The sequence below is a fragment of the Contarinia nasturtii genome, unplaced genomic scaffold (assembly GCF_009176525.2).
Source record: "Contarinia nasturtii isolate CC-2019 unplaced genomic scaffold, AAFC_CNas_1.1 Cnas_scaffold_810, whole genome shotgun sequence".
Lineage (NCBI taxonomy): Eukaryota > Metazoa > Arthropoda > Insecta > Diptera > Cecidomyiidae > Contarinia > Contarinia nasturtii.
In genome coordinates this window covers 2,450,704-2,468,746 of record NW_022198157.1, presented here as the reverse complement: position 1 = coordinate 2,468,746, position 18,043 = coordinate 2,450,704, and the positions used below count along the sequence as shown (strand labels likewise).

Below are 18,043 nucleotides of genomic sequence, written 5' to 3'. Positions count from 1 at the left end.
GAACAGGTATGAACTACTAGTGTTCACTTTATCAAACAACAAACTTGTAATATTGAAAAATTCAGAGCATTTACAATTCATTTCATTTAATGCGTGTATTTCGTACATTTTTGATAAGGTACATTTGATTCGTGCTGCTTTCCGACTTCGTCGTATAAATCATCTTATTTGCATTGAAATGTTCTAATTACGTCGTCTCAATGCCCACACATATTTTGCCCACTTTCAAAATTATTTTGACCAGATGAACCGTTTGCAACGCACTCTTTTCCTTCGGCGTGCTTAATAAATAAAAACAGCAAAAAAGCGCACGTAACAAACGAACGAAAATGTGTGTGCGCATAAATAATTGGAAACGACTAAAAGTTCTGGAATTGTTATTGTTGCTAAAAGCTCAACAGCACAAACAATGGATGGAACAGACATTTCTTTTTCTCAGCCGAATAGAAGAGCGAAAAAAAAGAGAAAAAGAAGCATATTTAATGGGCACACAACACGCAATGAAAAGTTATGATAATACGAAATGGTGATTGAGCTAACGCAACCCCTCCCGAACCAAAAAATAAACGCGTGTAAACAAAGTAGCCAAATTTTGCGCTAAACTTATGCTAATGGGATTCATTAAAAACGAAAAAAGCGCACGCAAACACACAACCAAAACTGTGCTCGTTTGGTCGAAAATGTTTTATCGGAGGGTGCATACAAAACGACGATTGATCTCGGTTCATTACAAGCATTACTTTCAAGGTGCCACCGAACACTTTCCCGTCGGATTATTTTTATATTCATACACGGATAATTTGAGAATGAAAAAAAAACTTTGTTACGAATCGAGTGATACATATTAATGTTGATTCATTAAAATATGATATTCATACGTTGAATGGACACGCGCCCTTCATGCCAGTTACATTTAAATGAAGGTAACAACAGAAAGTAGGTGCGCACAAAAAAGACCGTTCGCTATCAATTCAGTGGTTATGGCAACTCTGCCTACGAGAGAATCTAACTCTGAGATGCTAATGAACACTTTAGACCAATTCATTTTGCTTTATAGCTATCATTACAAAAGCATCGTCGCTACCATAAATTGCATTTTCCACAGAATTTATGATTGCATACAACAAATTCGCTACACGCTTGTTGAGCCTTTTGTGCTTAACGAACATTAAATCGCAGTTGCAATGTGTGCTCCGTTTTATTTACAAACAAAAACAACTTGATAATGCCTTGGCGTTGATTTTTAATCCAAGCGTGTAGTCGGTTCGTTTTTTTTAAACGTGAATTTGTGCCATTCTTGTTGCTTTTTTACACCCCAAGCAAAGTATAACAAATCTGGACGCTTCAAAATAGATGTGCACGTTAATATGGTTTTGAATTTTCAATAGAAAAGTTTTCAATGCAAAACTCATTAAAAATTGCAACTTTTTCTCTGAATTGGATTGCCTTGAATTAGATTTTCTCATACACTCGACGCATTGAGTGAATTGGATTTAAATCGTAAAGCTCATTACAGGACATATTTTCACAAATATACGCCAACATTGAGCACACAAAGGCATTGCTTGGTCAAATGTATAGTGATTACTAAAAGCTGTTTTTTTTTCTTCATAATATATGAGAATGAGATTGCGAATTTTCCAAACCGGTTTAATCAACTTTTCGATGGGAATAAACGATGGCGAAAAGTACCAACTGTATATTTATGCGTTTGACAACAAACAAAATATATTTTATTTGTTTAGCAGCCTAAACTAAAAACCAATTCATTCGTAGATGGTGTATACCCGAGAAGTTTTAATTTAGAATGTCATTATAAAAAGCAATTAAAATTTGTAAATAGTTTATATCAAAAAGGGAAATAATTCAAGTTATTTTTTAATTTTTTTCTGTATATTTATTTGATAGGAAAATGGGGAGCGGTCGGAGCGCTCGCTTGCCACCGACTCCAACACATTCGTCGACAATTCAACGGATTCGAATTGAAGCATCGACGGGATATTCGACGGATTCGACGCCAACGGCTGATGCAAACATCAATGGTTCCGATTTATTGCAGCAGTCACATGTTTTTGATCGCATTAGCGACCATGAACGACAATACATTTTAAACGTATTGGAGCGGAATAACGATGTTCAACAACGCGATGCTGCGCGTCTTGTGTAAGTTTTTTTTTCTTTTTTCATTTGTTTGCTATAAATTATAAAAAATCACATTGAGTTTTATGTGTTATCCCCGCAAATTTGGTATTTTCTTGAAATATTCACTTGGTATTGTTCATTTGTATCATTTGAATGAGTAATTTGGGAATGTTTTGATTGTTTACAAAAGAAATATTCGAGCATATTTCATTCATATATTTGTGTCGTTTATTATATTCTCTAGTTGTTTGACATACCGAGAAAAGTTACACACCATTGAATGATCATTAAATGTAAAGATATTTTTGTATTGGTGTTTGTGCATTCTTTTTTCTAGATAAAACGAAAAATTGAATTAAATTTCATAAAATAAGGCGAACGAGCGCTCGCCCGAAGCTTATATAATTTCATTGTTATGAAGCGAGCGCTTTTTATTGAAATTCCCATTATAAATCATGGAATCGTTGTTGTATTGCCTCTCGTGCTTTTTATGTTTATTTGTGTATTGTAGATTGAGTAGACCATTTGCAGGACAAACACTAAATACATCATTGAATTCTATTGTCATCCATTTTGCACAATGGAGATTTCGACGATTTTCATGAAATTTCCCCATTGTCCATCCGATAATTATTTGAATTCATTATGCGAAGAGAACATTTTCACATTGGTACCCAACTGTGTACTCAATTAAACCAAACACATCGCCACACGAACAATGCCATTTTAAATGTGTACATTTGTGTGTATACGCATTTGTGTTTATTTCAATTGAAATAATCATCAAAATTCCATCAAAGAAATTTTGTTTTGATTTTCCAACCGATTTTTTTTTTATTCACAACAACCGAGAAAAAAAAACTTAACTCAATTATTATATATCCCCTTCCGAAAATTGGACGACCATTGAATTCATCGACAAATACAAACATTTGTACGTGACAGCATCCTTAATTCAGATTGAAAGCAACAAAGGCAATAAAAGTCTTTTGTTGAAAAGTGCCATTCGATCGAGTCAACTACTTTGTGTCAAACTGGGTGTCTTTCTCTGTGTGTGCAGATATGTATACATATGGTGTCAAGAAACCCCAGCCAGCTCAGTCATTTAATACTCGCGCGTAGTGCTTACTATACAGATACGATTTCTTTTGCTTTGCAATGTGCATGAACGAACGCGATGAGGACATTACGACGACATTCCTTTGAGATAGAGACAGAGAAAAATGAGGAAGAAGACGATACACGTGGAATAAGGAACTTTGTACACAATGGAAATCGATTGGGAAAATAAGTGACGAATAAATTGAAGCGTTTTACTCGTAAATGATGACAGATGTGCTTTCCGGATACACACAGAAGTATGCAAAGCAACTGAAATTTTTTTGTTGTCGTATACATAACATTACACCTTGATGATGAATGCGAGATGAAAAACGGAGATGAGAAAACGTGTGCTCAAACAAAAAAAAAAAGAAAAAAAGATGGCACAATAGGCCAACAAAAGATAATGAATTCGAAATATGCTCGGAAAAAAAGCTGTGTTTGGTTCGCGTTTCAGGTGAAATCACTGATTTTTTTCTGTGCTGTTGTTTTCCTGTGTGCTACATTTACAATCACCAACAGATACAAAAAATCATCGACGTTCAAAGCTGCTTTTTTGTTCTCCGTTTTTTCTGAGCGTGCACGTGTGTTTTCCTTTGCTTTTGTTTTGTCATTTTTCGATCGAGTAATTTCGAGTGATGTGGTGCGTTTCAATTGATGCTAACATGTGAACAATTCAAAACCTCATTATGTTTTCTGAACGTTAAAAATTGCTTCTTGATTCGAGCACAATTTTTTTTCATCAACGCCGATTTATTCGTACGGCTTTCCGGAAAGCATATATAAATCATAAAGGTATTGTAGCGTATATATTTTTCTTTTTCTTTGGTCCTGAAAACGATTATTTTCATGTGATTCACTGAGCCGAGAATACAACAACAATCAGCTGACTGAGATGTGCGAAAAGTAAACTTTTTTTCCACCGCAAAAGTCACGAACTGGCTTCAATGCAACGAAAAGAAAGAGAGTAGAAAAAAATCTAAAATCTGATATATTTTTTCAATTCATCGATTTGCTTCATTTTTTCTTCTTCGCCGTCTGTCGCTGAAGGTTCGAAAAATTGTTTATGAAAACTGAAAGGTGAAAGATGTTTTTCTCGATATCATGGTTATCATCGTTACACACCAACGCAGTACCGTTTATTTGACAAATTGTGCACGAAAACAAATACCAAAAAATCATAACTCAACATTTCGCTTTTGTCAGAATTTACTTTGCACAAAAATATTTTATGCAGAAAGTAACGCCGACAAAGAAAAGTAATTTGCTCGATTCACTATAATCCAATCGATTGGATGAATTAACCCTCGGATTATTTGCACAAATGGATACACGTTTTTCTCTCTCACTCTCACCCTTGGCTCAACGTTGGTTTTTGTGCATTGATGTGTGCGTGGAGCTTCGAACAATAGCCGGCATCGGTTGTTGGTCAAAAATCGACCAGATAAATGACTACAATACGCATCATTTATATATTATAATAAGCAATTTGGGATGCGAGAATATGTTTCGTGTGAGTGCAAATTGAGGGATTTAATTCAGTCTAGACTGGAAGGAATACGGTGCATGATAACCTTAAATGCCACCTCCATTTCTATGGTATCTTGTGTATGGAATAAAGATGAAAATGCAAAGCATAAATTTTGCAATGTGTCATTATACAAATGTATCGGTTCCTCACCAAAATGAGATCAGCGTATATGAAATTGTAAGAAAACCGTAACGACATGCCATTTGTCTCACAATACTGAACAGTAGTGGGGCTTTAATTCGGTGGTTTCAAGAAAATTTATGTTACTGTTACACACTATCTCTCTTTCTCTCTTTCACACACAACCATATCACTTTCTCGTTTTCATATTGAAATATTAATACGCGCATAACAATAAAAGCAATAAATGTGTAATGCAAAAAGCATGTTGATAGCATCCGATTACCGACTCTGAGTCCATGTGTCGCATTGAGAGGCAATGGCATCGCTGCGGATGCCACTTCGGTGATTTATTTTATGCATTTTGCGTTTATGGATGGGCGTAAATTTTCAAACCAGTAAAGAAACTGAATAATTGCCCAATTTTATACTCTACAAACTGCTCTCGCATATTTATTTACGGCAATAAATCTGCTGGTGACGACTGAAAAGCTTTAATCGAACGATTATTACCCACACGCAATTGAATCGGAGGCACAAAAAAGCAACCAAAAAATTATCAATAATATTTCAAAAAAACGAACCGAAAATAATTGGATCATCTTTTACTTTGTTATTCTATAATATGTGCTCAACAGTTCCATTCTGCTTTGGAATAAACCATTTTCGTTATCAAATTCACTTTCAAATTTAAATTTATAACAATTTCGCATCGTAAAATTCAATTAAAACGATGAAATTGTTATTGTACGTTTGTTTTCCGTCATGGCCAAGAACATTCGTTCTCATATATTTTTTACTCGGAATAAAGTTCACCATTTTACTATTAAAATAAAAGTAAATGCATCGATATCGTACGATGAAAAAAGCATTGTTTGGTGTAAATACTTTTATTTTGTATGAGAAATGTGAACAGTTTTTTTGTCACTGGCGCCGTCTAGCATAGTTAGCAACAACTACGACAGTAACAAACCAGTAGCTATATTTCAAATAAATGAATGTGTCAGAATAAAAACTCAACTTCATAACTCACCTCCTGCTCACACTTATGGAAAATCCTCCAGGAGAGAGCAAGAGGTGAAATGCGAAGTTAAGTTTTTTCAAGTGAAGTTTCAAAAGTGAAATTATTCGCGGAGTGTATTCAAACTCTGTCTCTACCATTCCTGCTTAGTGTATTTGCGTATTGACGTAAATTGCGAGTAAATAACAGCAAACGGAGTAACGAACAAATTTTTCTTCAAAAAACGTATAGAAGGTTGCGTGTTTTTGGAAAAAATGTTTTATTTTCCTTGGAATTTTGGCATCTGAATTTATTTGGCATTGGAAGCCAACAGTTATCTGGCTTTTGAATTAAGTGAACATACAATGATTTGAGTTTTCCTCACATCGAGTGTTGTTCACATCATTTACAATGTATATTTTAATTAAAATCAGTTAAATGAACATTCCTTTCTTTCTGAAGCATATAACCCTTTTTCTTCTTCAAATTATCGTAAAGTGCACTTGTACTGATGGAAAACCGCAACAATGTAAGCCCGGTTCTCTAGGTAAGCAACTGTTGAGCGTAAGGGTGGCTCAATCAAAATAACAGTTTTTTTTGCGTATCATCAAGTTAACCAAGTGAGAAATGAGATCAGCGAAAACTTTCTAGTTTTCTCTTAAACTTTGAAATTGTATGTTTGGTTTAATGTGTCATATTCGTGGAAATTAGAGAAAACTGTGTAGTACACAGTGTGTACTGTATGTGTGTTTGGAGAAAAAGCAACATCCAAATGACCACAGAATTCCTAAAAAACACAAAAATTCTCTTCTGTGAATCCGTTTTTTTTTTTTCAAATGTTCGAAAAATGTTATGCAAAAGAATCACAACCAAACTGGCGCTGTAAATTGAATCAAAAGATAATAATGATTCGATAAATATGATGAAAACATCAAAAACTTTGTAAAAAAAAACTTTTAATTTTAAAATATTTATACTAAAGTTTGCTGCTCAGTTCAATTATGATGAAAGCTTTGGAGTGCATTGAATTATGGCTTAATTAAAATGTACGCCACTTGAATTATACGCACTTAAAAGTATGAAGCGGGTGAAAATAAGTCGAAAGGAGATGTAGTGCCATTGTTGCTTTATGTGCCTTATCCGATACGAAAATGAAGCCATTAAAATCAAGGTAGATTCGTTTTCTGGCAAACGAAATGATTTATTGAATCGAACAAATTACTTAAATCGATGGAACTCTTCGTGTTCCACTTGAATTTAAATTAATTGTAAAATTCAATGCATGCATGAAATTCAAAATCTTCAGAGAGAAAAAAATCATTAATTATTCATTTGTGCTAACTGATTGTAACATAAATTATCATTTTGTTTCGTAATTAGACTTCAATCGAAGAGACGCCAGCGAAAAAGCAAATGTGAAATATTTCAGTATATAAATCATTTTGGCGATATCAGTTAAGAAGCTTTGAATTTGCATAGATTTTAAAACTTTGTCAAATCCATAACATGAAACTCGGCGAATATCTTGATTATTCGAAAACGAGCGAAACAAAAATGGAGTGCATTTTTTATTCACCTGCCGTGTTTCTGTTTCTAATTGTTTGTGAACATGTTTTCGTTAACATCATGATATTATTTGCAGACGAAAGCATGCTGGGTGAAAGCTTTTGCGTTCAGAATTGTCGGTGCAACTTTGAACACCAATTATTTTAAGTTACATTCTAAAAAAAAAAAATACGCATCGCATGTGCTGTCACTACACGAAGTTTTCATACATGACTTTCGTATGCATGGATTCAATGGAAATACTTTTAAATATTGCATGCTGTAAAAAAGCAAGCAAAAACTTCTACTCGAGTTTTATGGATGCAGCAAACTACTTTTACATGCATGGTAAACGAGGATGCAAAGAAGTGGGACTGAACAGAAGACTTAAAACCTCAAAATACCGAGAAAAGAACACTCTGCTGGTGGCGTTTATGCCAATCATATGAAAACTTTCTACATAAATAGTTTCGGTTTTCGTCGTCGTCTTCGTGAGCATATTCAATATATCAAAACTGTGTATTGAATTCATCAAAATGAAAGCTAAGCGCCGGGATTGTAACGAAATATTTAAAACGTAACATCTTAACTTGAGCACATATTCACTTGAATGTGGTAACACAGAGAATGACCTTTTACACACTTAGAGAGGGCATACTGCTGAGCAGAACTGGCTGAGTGCCTTGAACTCAAGTGGACATAAAACTATTAGTAAACCATTTCAAATATGAGAGAGTTTTAGATTTGCGCCCAATGTAAACATTATGTCTAAGTGCCGACGATTTGCTTAAATGCGTGCGTGTGCGTTTAAAGTGTAAATCACTTCAGAAATAAATGGAAGAGTAAAAATCCGATTGAAAGTATCGCATCTAACTCATCGGCAAAGATTTATCGCAACAAATCATTGATACGTTGAACTGAATCTGTATTATCATTGAAGAATGTTTGCATTTATCAAATTAACGTCCATACAAATTCTATTTGCGTTGGCCTTGCTGCAGACATTTCATTTTTGTTGTGCTTAGCAACAAAAACGAAAGTGAGAACGAAATAACAAGCAAATGGCTTATGTCCCGTTTCAATGGTTATCGCAACATCATGATATTGCGGTTACCGTTGGTTGGTAACTTACCATCTGTTGTAATTAAAACCATCGCATTTTTTAAGCGTGTATTTGCTCCATTTTGCCATCAGCAAGACAAAAAATGAAACCGACTTCGGATGAGGATTGACAATATTCTTTAAGTTATATGCCTTCATCTTTTTTCTCTCCATTTTTTTGCCGCCTCAAACATATCAATTTACATTTTATTTTATATTAAATTTTGTTGGTTTTATTAAATGCAACCAACGAACTTTGAAATTCAATAAAAATTGACAGTCTATGTATTTCGGATGGATGTCCATCCGAGATATTTTAGAATATCTGGATATTCAACGCAACTGCACAGCGCCAGAGCTGTGTGCGTCGCAAATAGAATCTACGGTATGTCCCGATGTATATGTGTATCAAGTGCCGTACGTACACAGTCACACTGTGTCTGTATTTTACGTGTAGCGACATACCGTAGATTATATGTGCGACGCACACAGCTCTGGCTCTGTGCAGTTGCGTTGAATATCCAGATATTCTAAAATATCTCGGATGGATATCCATCCGAAATACATAGACTGAAAATTGAGAAAGCCTTATGATATATTAGTTAGACTTGCTTTCGAACATTTACTTCGTATACATGGTTTGGGAATCAAGACATGGGTCCTCGGTTACATACTTATTCGATGATTAAATACGATAATTTTTGGTTTTATTAAACATTTCTTACATTTCGCATTTTGAATAGAATGAGCGCTTTTTTCCGGAAAAAGGAAATGGTAACATTGAGGGCCAACCTTCTTAAATTAGACAATGATGACAGATTTTAGACAAAGGAACTGTAGAAGAAATTCACAGCTTTTTTTTGCTTTTTTGGAGATTTATTCAGTTTTATATGAAATAAGTTCTGTGGAACTGACAAACTAATTTTATAGGAACTCAAGCAGAAATCGGGCTTAAAATCCTACTGACAGGGACAGATTTACGATCGAACACATAAGAGAATCTGTAAAATAATAATTGAAATCCAAAGATACCGAAAATATACACTAGCAATGCCAATATCAAAATTGCATTTAGCTGTATTTTTTGGATTTTAATGCTTAACAATGATAAAAATATAAACTCTTCAAAATTTACAATATTTTAAAAGACAAGTGAATTTGGTTTCTTTTGATCCGTGTATATAACATGTATAAAGCGAACAACGAGCGAATTCTCTGTCAAAATTAACGGTGATAATGTTAATAGATATGGAATCGTTACGGATGGTGAAAATTATATTACCTCCTGCTCGCACTTATGTAAATGCCTTCAGGACAGGGGCAAAAGGCAAAATGAGGGGTCGAGTTTTGATTTTTACTCATTATGTGACTTGGTTGCCGAGATTTTTTTCATATCTTTTGTGTCACAAAGAAAACAATCAAACCATTTTGTGAATATTGCATTTAAATAGAAAACTTAGAAAATAAATAGAAACTTCGAGGTGAAGTATTTTTCATCGCTTCTTTGCCAACAAATCACAATGGGAAAATTTTTCGACGAGAAATCAGGATAACAGCTAACCAATTATTCAATGAAGATGGTCCAAATGAGAATGGAAACCTTAATCTATGAATGCTTTCATGTAATCTTATTAAAAGATCAAACATGAATAAATGAGATCAATTTATGTTGAATCAAACAAATATGTTCTGCACATTTTTTCCAATTAGTTTGTTAACTCTTCTGGAAGATTATCATCCGTATAAAGTAAATTTTATAAAGGGATCGAAAATTTAATAAGGAAACTTTTTCATTTCCTTAACTCTCGGTGAACATTTGGGACGAATTACGATTTCGTTCATACTTTTAACATAAATGGATACAATTAACCATGCCAGCCTAGCAGCATTTACCCATGAAAATGTGAACGAAAACAATCTATTTAAACTAACAAGTTTATTCATTTAGTCGACTTTTGGCATGATAAACCCTTAAAATTCTGTTTCACAAAAAATGGCAACCATTATGAGTCCCTGTATATCAATATTGGCGAGAAAAAAGTCGCACAATAATGCGCCATCTGTTGACGTGGTTGTCAATGTATGTAATTACAAAGACGGAATTGTTGGATGGTGTCTTGACTAATTTTGATATCGGTTGTTTTCAACCACAATTCGCACACGTCACCAGATGGTGTTTTTATAATATGACATCTCTCAGTCATGATGGTTGAAAAATGGAAACATCAAAACCATCAACGGCCTTTTTTATGCATGACAAAAGTTTTATTTCACATTTTTGGATTCGCTCAAATGCAGCAAGTAGTCGATGTAGTTTAAAACTAAATAAAATAAACAAAGTTCACTTTATTGTAACTGTCTAGCCGTGTGTTATCCTGCACGAAAAGTTTTTGAAACACACCATTTTTATTTTATATTTAAGAGCGTGAGACAGAATTTATATTGTTTTTTTTCTGATGTTGGATTAAAAACTTTTGGTGGGATGTTACCGTTGTCTGAATCAATGGCTATCGGCATCTGCATTGATTCAACATTATTATCTGTTGGAATTGTGTAAAATATCCCTTTAATCATCTGTAAGAAGTTGTCATCAGCCGAAAAAAATGAAGTCGCAAAAAACGAAGTACTTGGAAATGACGTGTGGTTTTGTCTGGATGGAAAAAAAGTAAATTGTTACAAACTCAATAATCGTAAAAATGCGATATTTTACGAAAAGTTGTTTCCTGCGAACCATACGATGGCATTCATCGATTATCAATGGTATCGATGACGGAGTATTCAAATTAAGCGGCTTTGTTTTTCACAAGTTTCAGTAAGCTTTTAACTTTCCATTTGCGGATTTTATGTTTTCAATTTTCCAATAAGTACTGTTTAACAGAAGCAATCACCTCTTCTCGTGCACGTGCAATGTGAATTTATCACATCATACCAAAACACATTTATACAGACATTTTCATTGAATTCGGAAAAAAGAGATACAAAATTAAAATACGGCATGAAAATGGATTCAATGTTTTGAGATGGACACGCTTTATCCTCTTTTGAAAGGTGTGTAGGCTTTCTGCGTCTGCATATCACAGTCACTTGTTCGTTTTGCTCGTACTTTCACCTTCGCTCGAGCAACAAATTGATTGATAACACACAGTGAGCTGAACATGTCTCTAAACTGACGTGAACGAAACGAAAGGAAAAAAACACACGCACGAAACGAAGAAAAATCAAATGATAACGATTTCATTGTTACTACACAATATTCATGTGCATGTTGCGCGCGTGTGTAGGTTTCACTTAATTATATTTCAGTTGAGATTATGTTACTGGTTGTTTGAGTTTTCCGTTTTTATTTTGCTCCGTCTCTCTGTGTTTTACTTTTATTGTCGGTTTCGCATCACCGTCTTATCTCTTTTTTTTTCTCGTTCAGTGGCATTTTTGGGAATGCATGGTTGAGTGTGGGCGACCGAAAGTTGCCGCATACCAAATACCAGACAACATAAAAGGAAATTTTTCATCGAAAATACATAAATGCTTGAAGCATTTTATTTGAAATCGTTTGAGATGCTTCACAAATCTTTGTGAAGAACACACATCCACTAATAAAAACATCCATGACTGCTGAATGTATGCCTCTGATGGTCGAAATGCCTCCAGATTCGGAAAAAAAGTGTCATGCATATCACAGATGTCTATATTGACGGTGAAATCCCAGTTAGCCCACTTTTTGCACAACTTTGATTGAGAGTCGAAAATGTAAAACAGTCAGTGCACCATAAAATTATATGCAGATACCGAACCGAATCAAGGTAGATTCAATTAGGATTCAAATTCGCTTTGATTATTATTTTGTTATAACTATAGTGTCCCATTTCTGCTTGTATTAATCATTAAATAGCTCGTGTAACCTAACTCAGCTCGATTGTGTCACATTTACTCTATCATTATTGCAAAACTGTTCGAGTGTAAATAAAGACGGTTTGTTTTGCTGAAATCTATACCTGGCCAACAAAAGCGCTTTATTATAAATATCGATTGGCATACCGTTGTTGGTTGAAACCAACGGATGACCACACTTTATTGGGTCGATGAACATCATCGCTATTTGTTCTATAATAAATTGAATGGTATTCATTTCGTGAAGACTGCATGCAAGCACACATCGACAATGTAGCGAATTCAAAATCCCTTTACCAATTGACCCTTGAATAATTTGATTTCACCAACATGACTAAAATAATGAGCATGGCATTATGTATGTGTAGTTTTAATGACATCAATGCAGAATGCGCTCAAAATACAAAAATACAAAGCTGCGATGACGGCGACGCTCTTATTGAATTTCATAGTAATTCAGCCAATTTCATTTTCTTCGGTCTGCTTACTACTCTTTACACCATTTATCGACGATACATTTAAGAACCACGACTTGGAATCAAATTCAAAATGCTTATGGGTCACAGAGCTTTATGCAAGCAGTCTTTGTTCTCACAATTTCTCGAAAACTGTCAAAAGGAGAAGAAGAAAAAAAGGAAAAAAAAATCAGATAAACCGCTTTGTGCAAGACCAATGAACCAATTTACCAAACGAAGTAATTTTTCATCAACCGCAGCCAATTTTAATGGGCCACATTTTTCCCTTTTTTCGATGTATTCCTTCGGGTGTAGTGAACAAAAAAAACTGTACACAAATATGAAAATTTTTCAGTCGTATCAATTACACCCGATGGAAAAATTCAAATCTTTTTATATAACGTTTCGGCGTCGAAAATTATGCCTTTCATCTCTTTAAAAATTGAAAAAAAAAAATATGTTTGTTAAAAAAACGTCTCTTCGAAAATGGATGAGATTGAGACATTCACATAAATTGTGTTCATGAAGGAGTGGTTTTAGCTGTTTTTTTTCGATCAAGGAAATTTGGTCTTCTGACTGTTCAAAACCACCGTCGAATCGAAAACTTTTCAATTAAGATATTGGAATGGAGCTTAGCATTAAGCGACGAAAATGCGTGGAAATCGTATATGCCTTCAAAATTACCGCATTTTCCGGAGTGATTTATGTTGTGACGTGAGTGATCCATTTTTTTTTTCAACAAATCATTGGAGCCACTCGATAATCTCAAATGCCTGTGTGATGCCTGACAGCAATGAACGTGAATGTAATGCTTAGTGAAATCAATGAAGGCCTTGCAAAGATGTAAACCGACGTTTTTTGATTCAATTTTCCGTTGTCGTGTAACGTTCACGTCACTTTTTTTAAAAGTATTTAACGAATCTGTCGTCATGCATTGTTGATAATCTCTTCGATGTGAATTTTCACCCATAAATAATCTATGCTATCGATAAAGCACCTAAATATTTGATTTAAGGTACTTCGTTTTTAATGCGCGCATCCATCGAATTATTGGCTGTCGCTTCCGAAGCTTATTTCGATAAACATCTGTATATTGATGTGAATAACCGGTCATATCTCAACACAATTAATTTATAAAATCGAATTTATATTGTATCTATACTTATAAGCCGGTTATTTTGTAATAGAATTGATACATAGATTTTGTATCATTCGTACGCAATAAATAACATTTTACGCAAGCAACAATTGGATAGTACATAAAGCGTAAATTTGGAGAATGCAACAAATATGCGCATTGATGTGTACATATTGGATTTATCATGACCAGCGCATCGATCTATGTGCACAATGTACATGAATACATGAATATTGTAGGGGAAGCATTATGTATAAGCTTTGATGGTGAGCACAGAGAGCCGCAATATCTAAAGAGTAAAAAGAATTGAGAGAAAAAGAGAGCCAGCCAATTTCGAATCGGAAAGAACGAATTTTTTACGCAAGTTTACTACTTTACGATATTATCGTTGTCATTAATTTTGACCATAAGAACTGTAATCAGTTTGACCTGTTCTATCTTTCCCATTACCAAAAAATCACGTAAAATACACGGTGGTACTCTTTGGCACACCAATGCTTTATCCATGTTCGATAACCTTGAATATGCTACTATAGAGAGCGCCATTGGGCTGTTGACAGTCATGATGTATCTCTCTGATAATAATGACGATGATGATGAACGGCATGGCTAAAAATAGATTTTGTAATTTGGTCATGAACTGCAGTCACAACAAAATGAATTAGACTTGTTCGGAGAATTATTATATATATATCTTTCACTCCTGGTGGCCACCAGCATTCGAAACGGGATAGAAACAGCGAGTATATGTGTATTGTGGTGTTTGACGTCCCCTCAGCTTACCGCTTACTCCACTGACACACTCCGGAACTAAATGATTTTGATTTACACGAGCGAAAAGCAGGAGTGAAAAAAAGCAAACAGAAAACAGGTCGTTCGATTTTCATACATGTGAAAAGAGTAGAAAAACACGCTGTCGATCCAATGCTGCCTCTTTTTCCATTTCGTCAAAGCGCTTACATCCATTTTTTATGATAAGGTCCTTTATACCTCTGGCGCTTTTGCCATGTGAGATAAATTCTACAAGAAAAAAGGTTTGAGCTCAAAATAAATCAAGAACAGCAATTTGATCATCAGCTTTATTTTCAATTACAGAAAGAAATATAGAAAAAAATATATATTCTATCGATTTATTTCCAAGTTCATCAATGTTCTTTTGTGGATATTAACAACGTTCTAATGAACATAATAATGTATTCCGTTTTTCTATCGAGGAGAACAAGTCCTGGTGGGTACCATTGATCGTAAACCAATGGGATATACAGAATACCCTAAAGACATGAGAGCAAAACTGTACTTTGCATCTCATCATCTATTCTGTTTGTGTTGAAATATTTTGTTGGCATTCGAAAAATGAAACGAGTTTGCTCAGGTAGGAAACAAACTCAAACATATTTTCTAACACTTTCTCGCTCACACACTCACGTCACACCCAGAGGATAAATATTTACGTGTACGACCGATTAAATTTTAATATCAAAAATGACATCGCAGTCGGTACAGTTGAGTACGTTCAAATGTCATTAGTTTCACATTTTGCAATCATTTCATATATCTTCAAATCGTTGCAACATTGTATCGTCACTCAAAAAATTGTGATGGCTTTTTTGCTGCATCATACAAACGTAAGATGTTGAACGGACAAAAGTAAGATGATGAAAAACCGAGATTATTTTGTGTCCTGAGAAAAAAAACTAATTTCAACTGCGAAATTAGAGAAATGGAAAAAACTCTGAAACCAATGAAAAACGTTTCAATTCTGCCATGAAAATTGGATAGAGGATTTAATAGAATTGCTTGAGAAACGTGAAACGGAAGTTTTGGTCAAAACCAAACGAACGTTTGAATCGTTGAATTGAAACAAAATTAAACCAAAAAATGCGAAACATGACCGACTTGCAACCGATTTTGAAAATCGTTTATAACTTAATGAAACCTTTGCCATGGTGAATGACAGGCTATTTTCTAAATGGTTGAATTTTTTTCTCCATTTCTTATTCATGGATTCATTTTGAAATCATGGACTTTTCCATTTGATATTGATTTTTACGGAATACGGGAATGAGAATTAATGTTCCAATTTTTCCATTTAACATTTCAATTTACGAATTATGTCATTAAATTCGCAGTTTTTATCGATAAAAAATCATCGATTCTTTCAACACATGACGAATTCGAGGAATACTTGTCATCAAACACCCAAAGAGTAAACGCAAAAAATACCCGTACTGTTTGAATCGCTGATATTCTATTTTACCTGTTCTTTTTTTGGACTCAAAATACTTTTTTGCTCGATTAAAAGTTCCGTCCGTAGCCAGGAACAACGAAATACATGGCATAGGTAAACAACAAGCTCGTGATAATACATAAACATCCACTTTGACCCTGTTGCGTGCTTCGAATAAATTGTTATGTATAAAAATCTCTCTCTTGTTTGTCTACAAACATAAATCGGCTCTCATTTGCTCACGTATCCAATACAAAGACATGAGTCGGCGCGCATATACATACAAAACGGACGTGTTGCTTGTTTTGATTTTTCGTGTGTGTTTTTTTTTCTTCGGTTGCCACGCGTGTTCCAGTTGTGCAAAGGGCTGCGTGTGCAATTTTTTTTTTTGATATATAACAAGTGTAATCGCCTGTTGAAGCTTCAAACAGCACACCACAGCACATGTTTCATCCATCCGTTACATACACTCACACAAGTGTGTGAACATAGATATAAAGAGAGCGCGAACGAATAGAGAAATAGAATAGAGCGTAATAGAGCAGTTTGTAATGTGTATGTATTGAATTCTATCCATGTGTATTTCTGCTTGTTGCATCGCAATGACTGCTATTCATCGATTTACACACGAAATTCCGTTGGCAAGAATATGCGTCACATTTACCTCTATATGAAGTTTTATGTATTTCGATACACACCAATACCAGCACGTCGGTCGTGTTCGCTGGCTCAACAGCCAAATATTTCTTGTTCTCTCTCGCTCTCGCACACTTGCCATTGTGTTATTGTGTGCCCCAAGCAGAAACGTATCGAAGCACACACAAATGGTAACAGAAATTTTATCAACACTCAGCCAAACAAACCAGTCTAAAATGTGTAGTCGTCCCTGTTAGTACACATCGACACATCGTTCCTCATATTTATATTTCACTGTGATTTGATTTTAAACTGTAAGTCAGTGGGTAACAAAACAACCTGAGTGTATGTTTTTCAACAGTGCATTCTTTTGATCGTGTTATTGGTTCTTGATTATTTTTTTTTCGTTCGTGCAAAAAAAAAAAAACAAATGTCATCGCATTTATTTGACATCATTTGGCGACTTGTGGCTTCAAAAACTACGATTTATTCTTTTGCAACAAATGTTTTTGAGTGTTTTTCCGTTTTGAATTATACGATATTTGTTAGTTTTTCGGTTGAGGGTTTCATTTCCGCACGAATCCAATGAATAAATTGTAAATTCGTCGAATAGTTTAGTGAGGCGTTCAACTCTATATCTTTTTTTTTAATTTGCAAATGTTCATGATTTTCATTATAGCCAATATTATTGGAAACAATTCGGTGAATTTCACATTCTACGTTTTCATAAAGTCCTGTGCATTTTTGTTGTGTGAAACAGGCAGTTACCAAACAATTTATTCATTAAACTGGGCGTTTTGATCAAGAGTTAAATCAATTGCATTGAACTAATTTTTCGATGTTCCTTTTTGTGAAGTATTCTCTAGAGTGTTCCGCAAGCATTTTGATAATAAAATTGCTGCTGATAAAAAAATAACTCAAACACTGAACATTGTACATGCTTGGTACGTCATTTTCGGATTCAATATTTGATTAGTTTGGAAGAATTAAGGTGCGAAATGTTTCAATTTGCCAAATAAACACGCATGAGCGACCGAAATGAAATGAAGCTGAAAATGAACTATAAATTATTGACAAAAAAAGAAATATCCGAACTAAATGACGAAGAGAAATTCTGCAAAAATGTTTTATAATGAATAAATAATGAGAAAATATGAGA

At 34.4% G+C, this 18,043-nt stretch overlaps 1 protein-coding gene across 2 annotated transcripts in view; it reads left to right on the top strand.

Moving 5' to 3' along the window:
- LOC116342095 overlaps window positions 1-18,043 on the top strand; it is a 124,491-nt gene that overhangs the window by 11,997 nt on the left and 94,451 nt on the right. For both annotated transcript variants that reach the window (XM_031769589.1, XM_031769590.1), the window contains exon 2: window positions 1,909-2,163. In XM_031769589.1, the coding sequence (XP_031625449.1) occupies window positions 1,909-2,163 (255 nt within the window). The remainder of the gene's footprint in view (window positions 1-1,908; window positions 2,164-18,043) is intronic.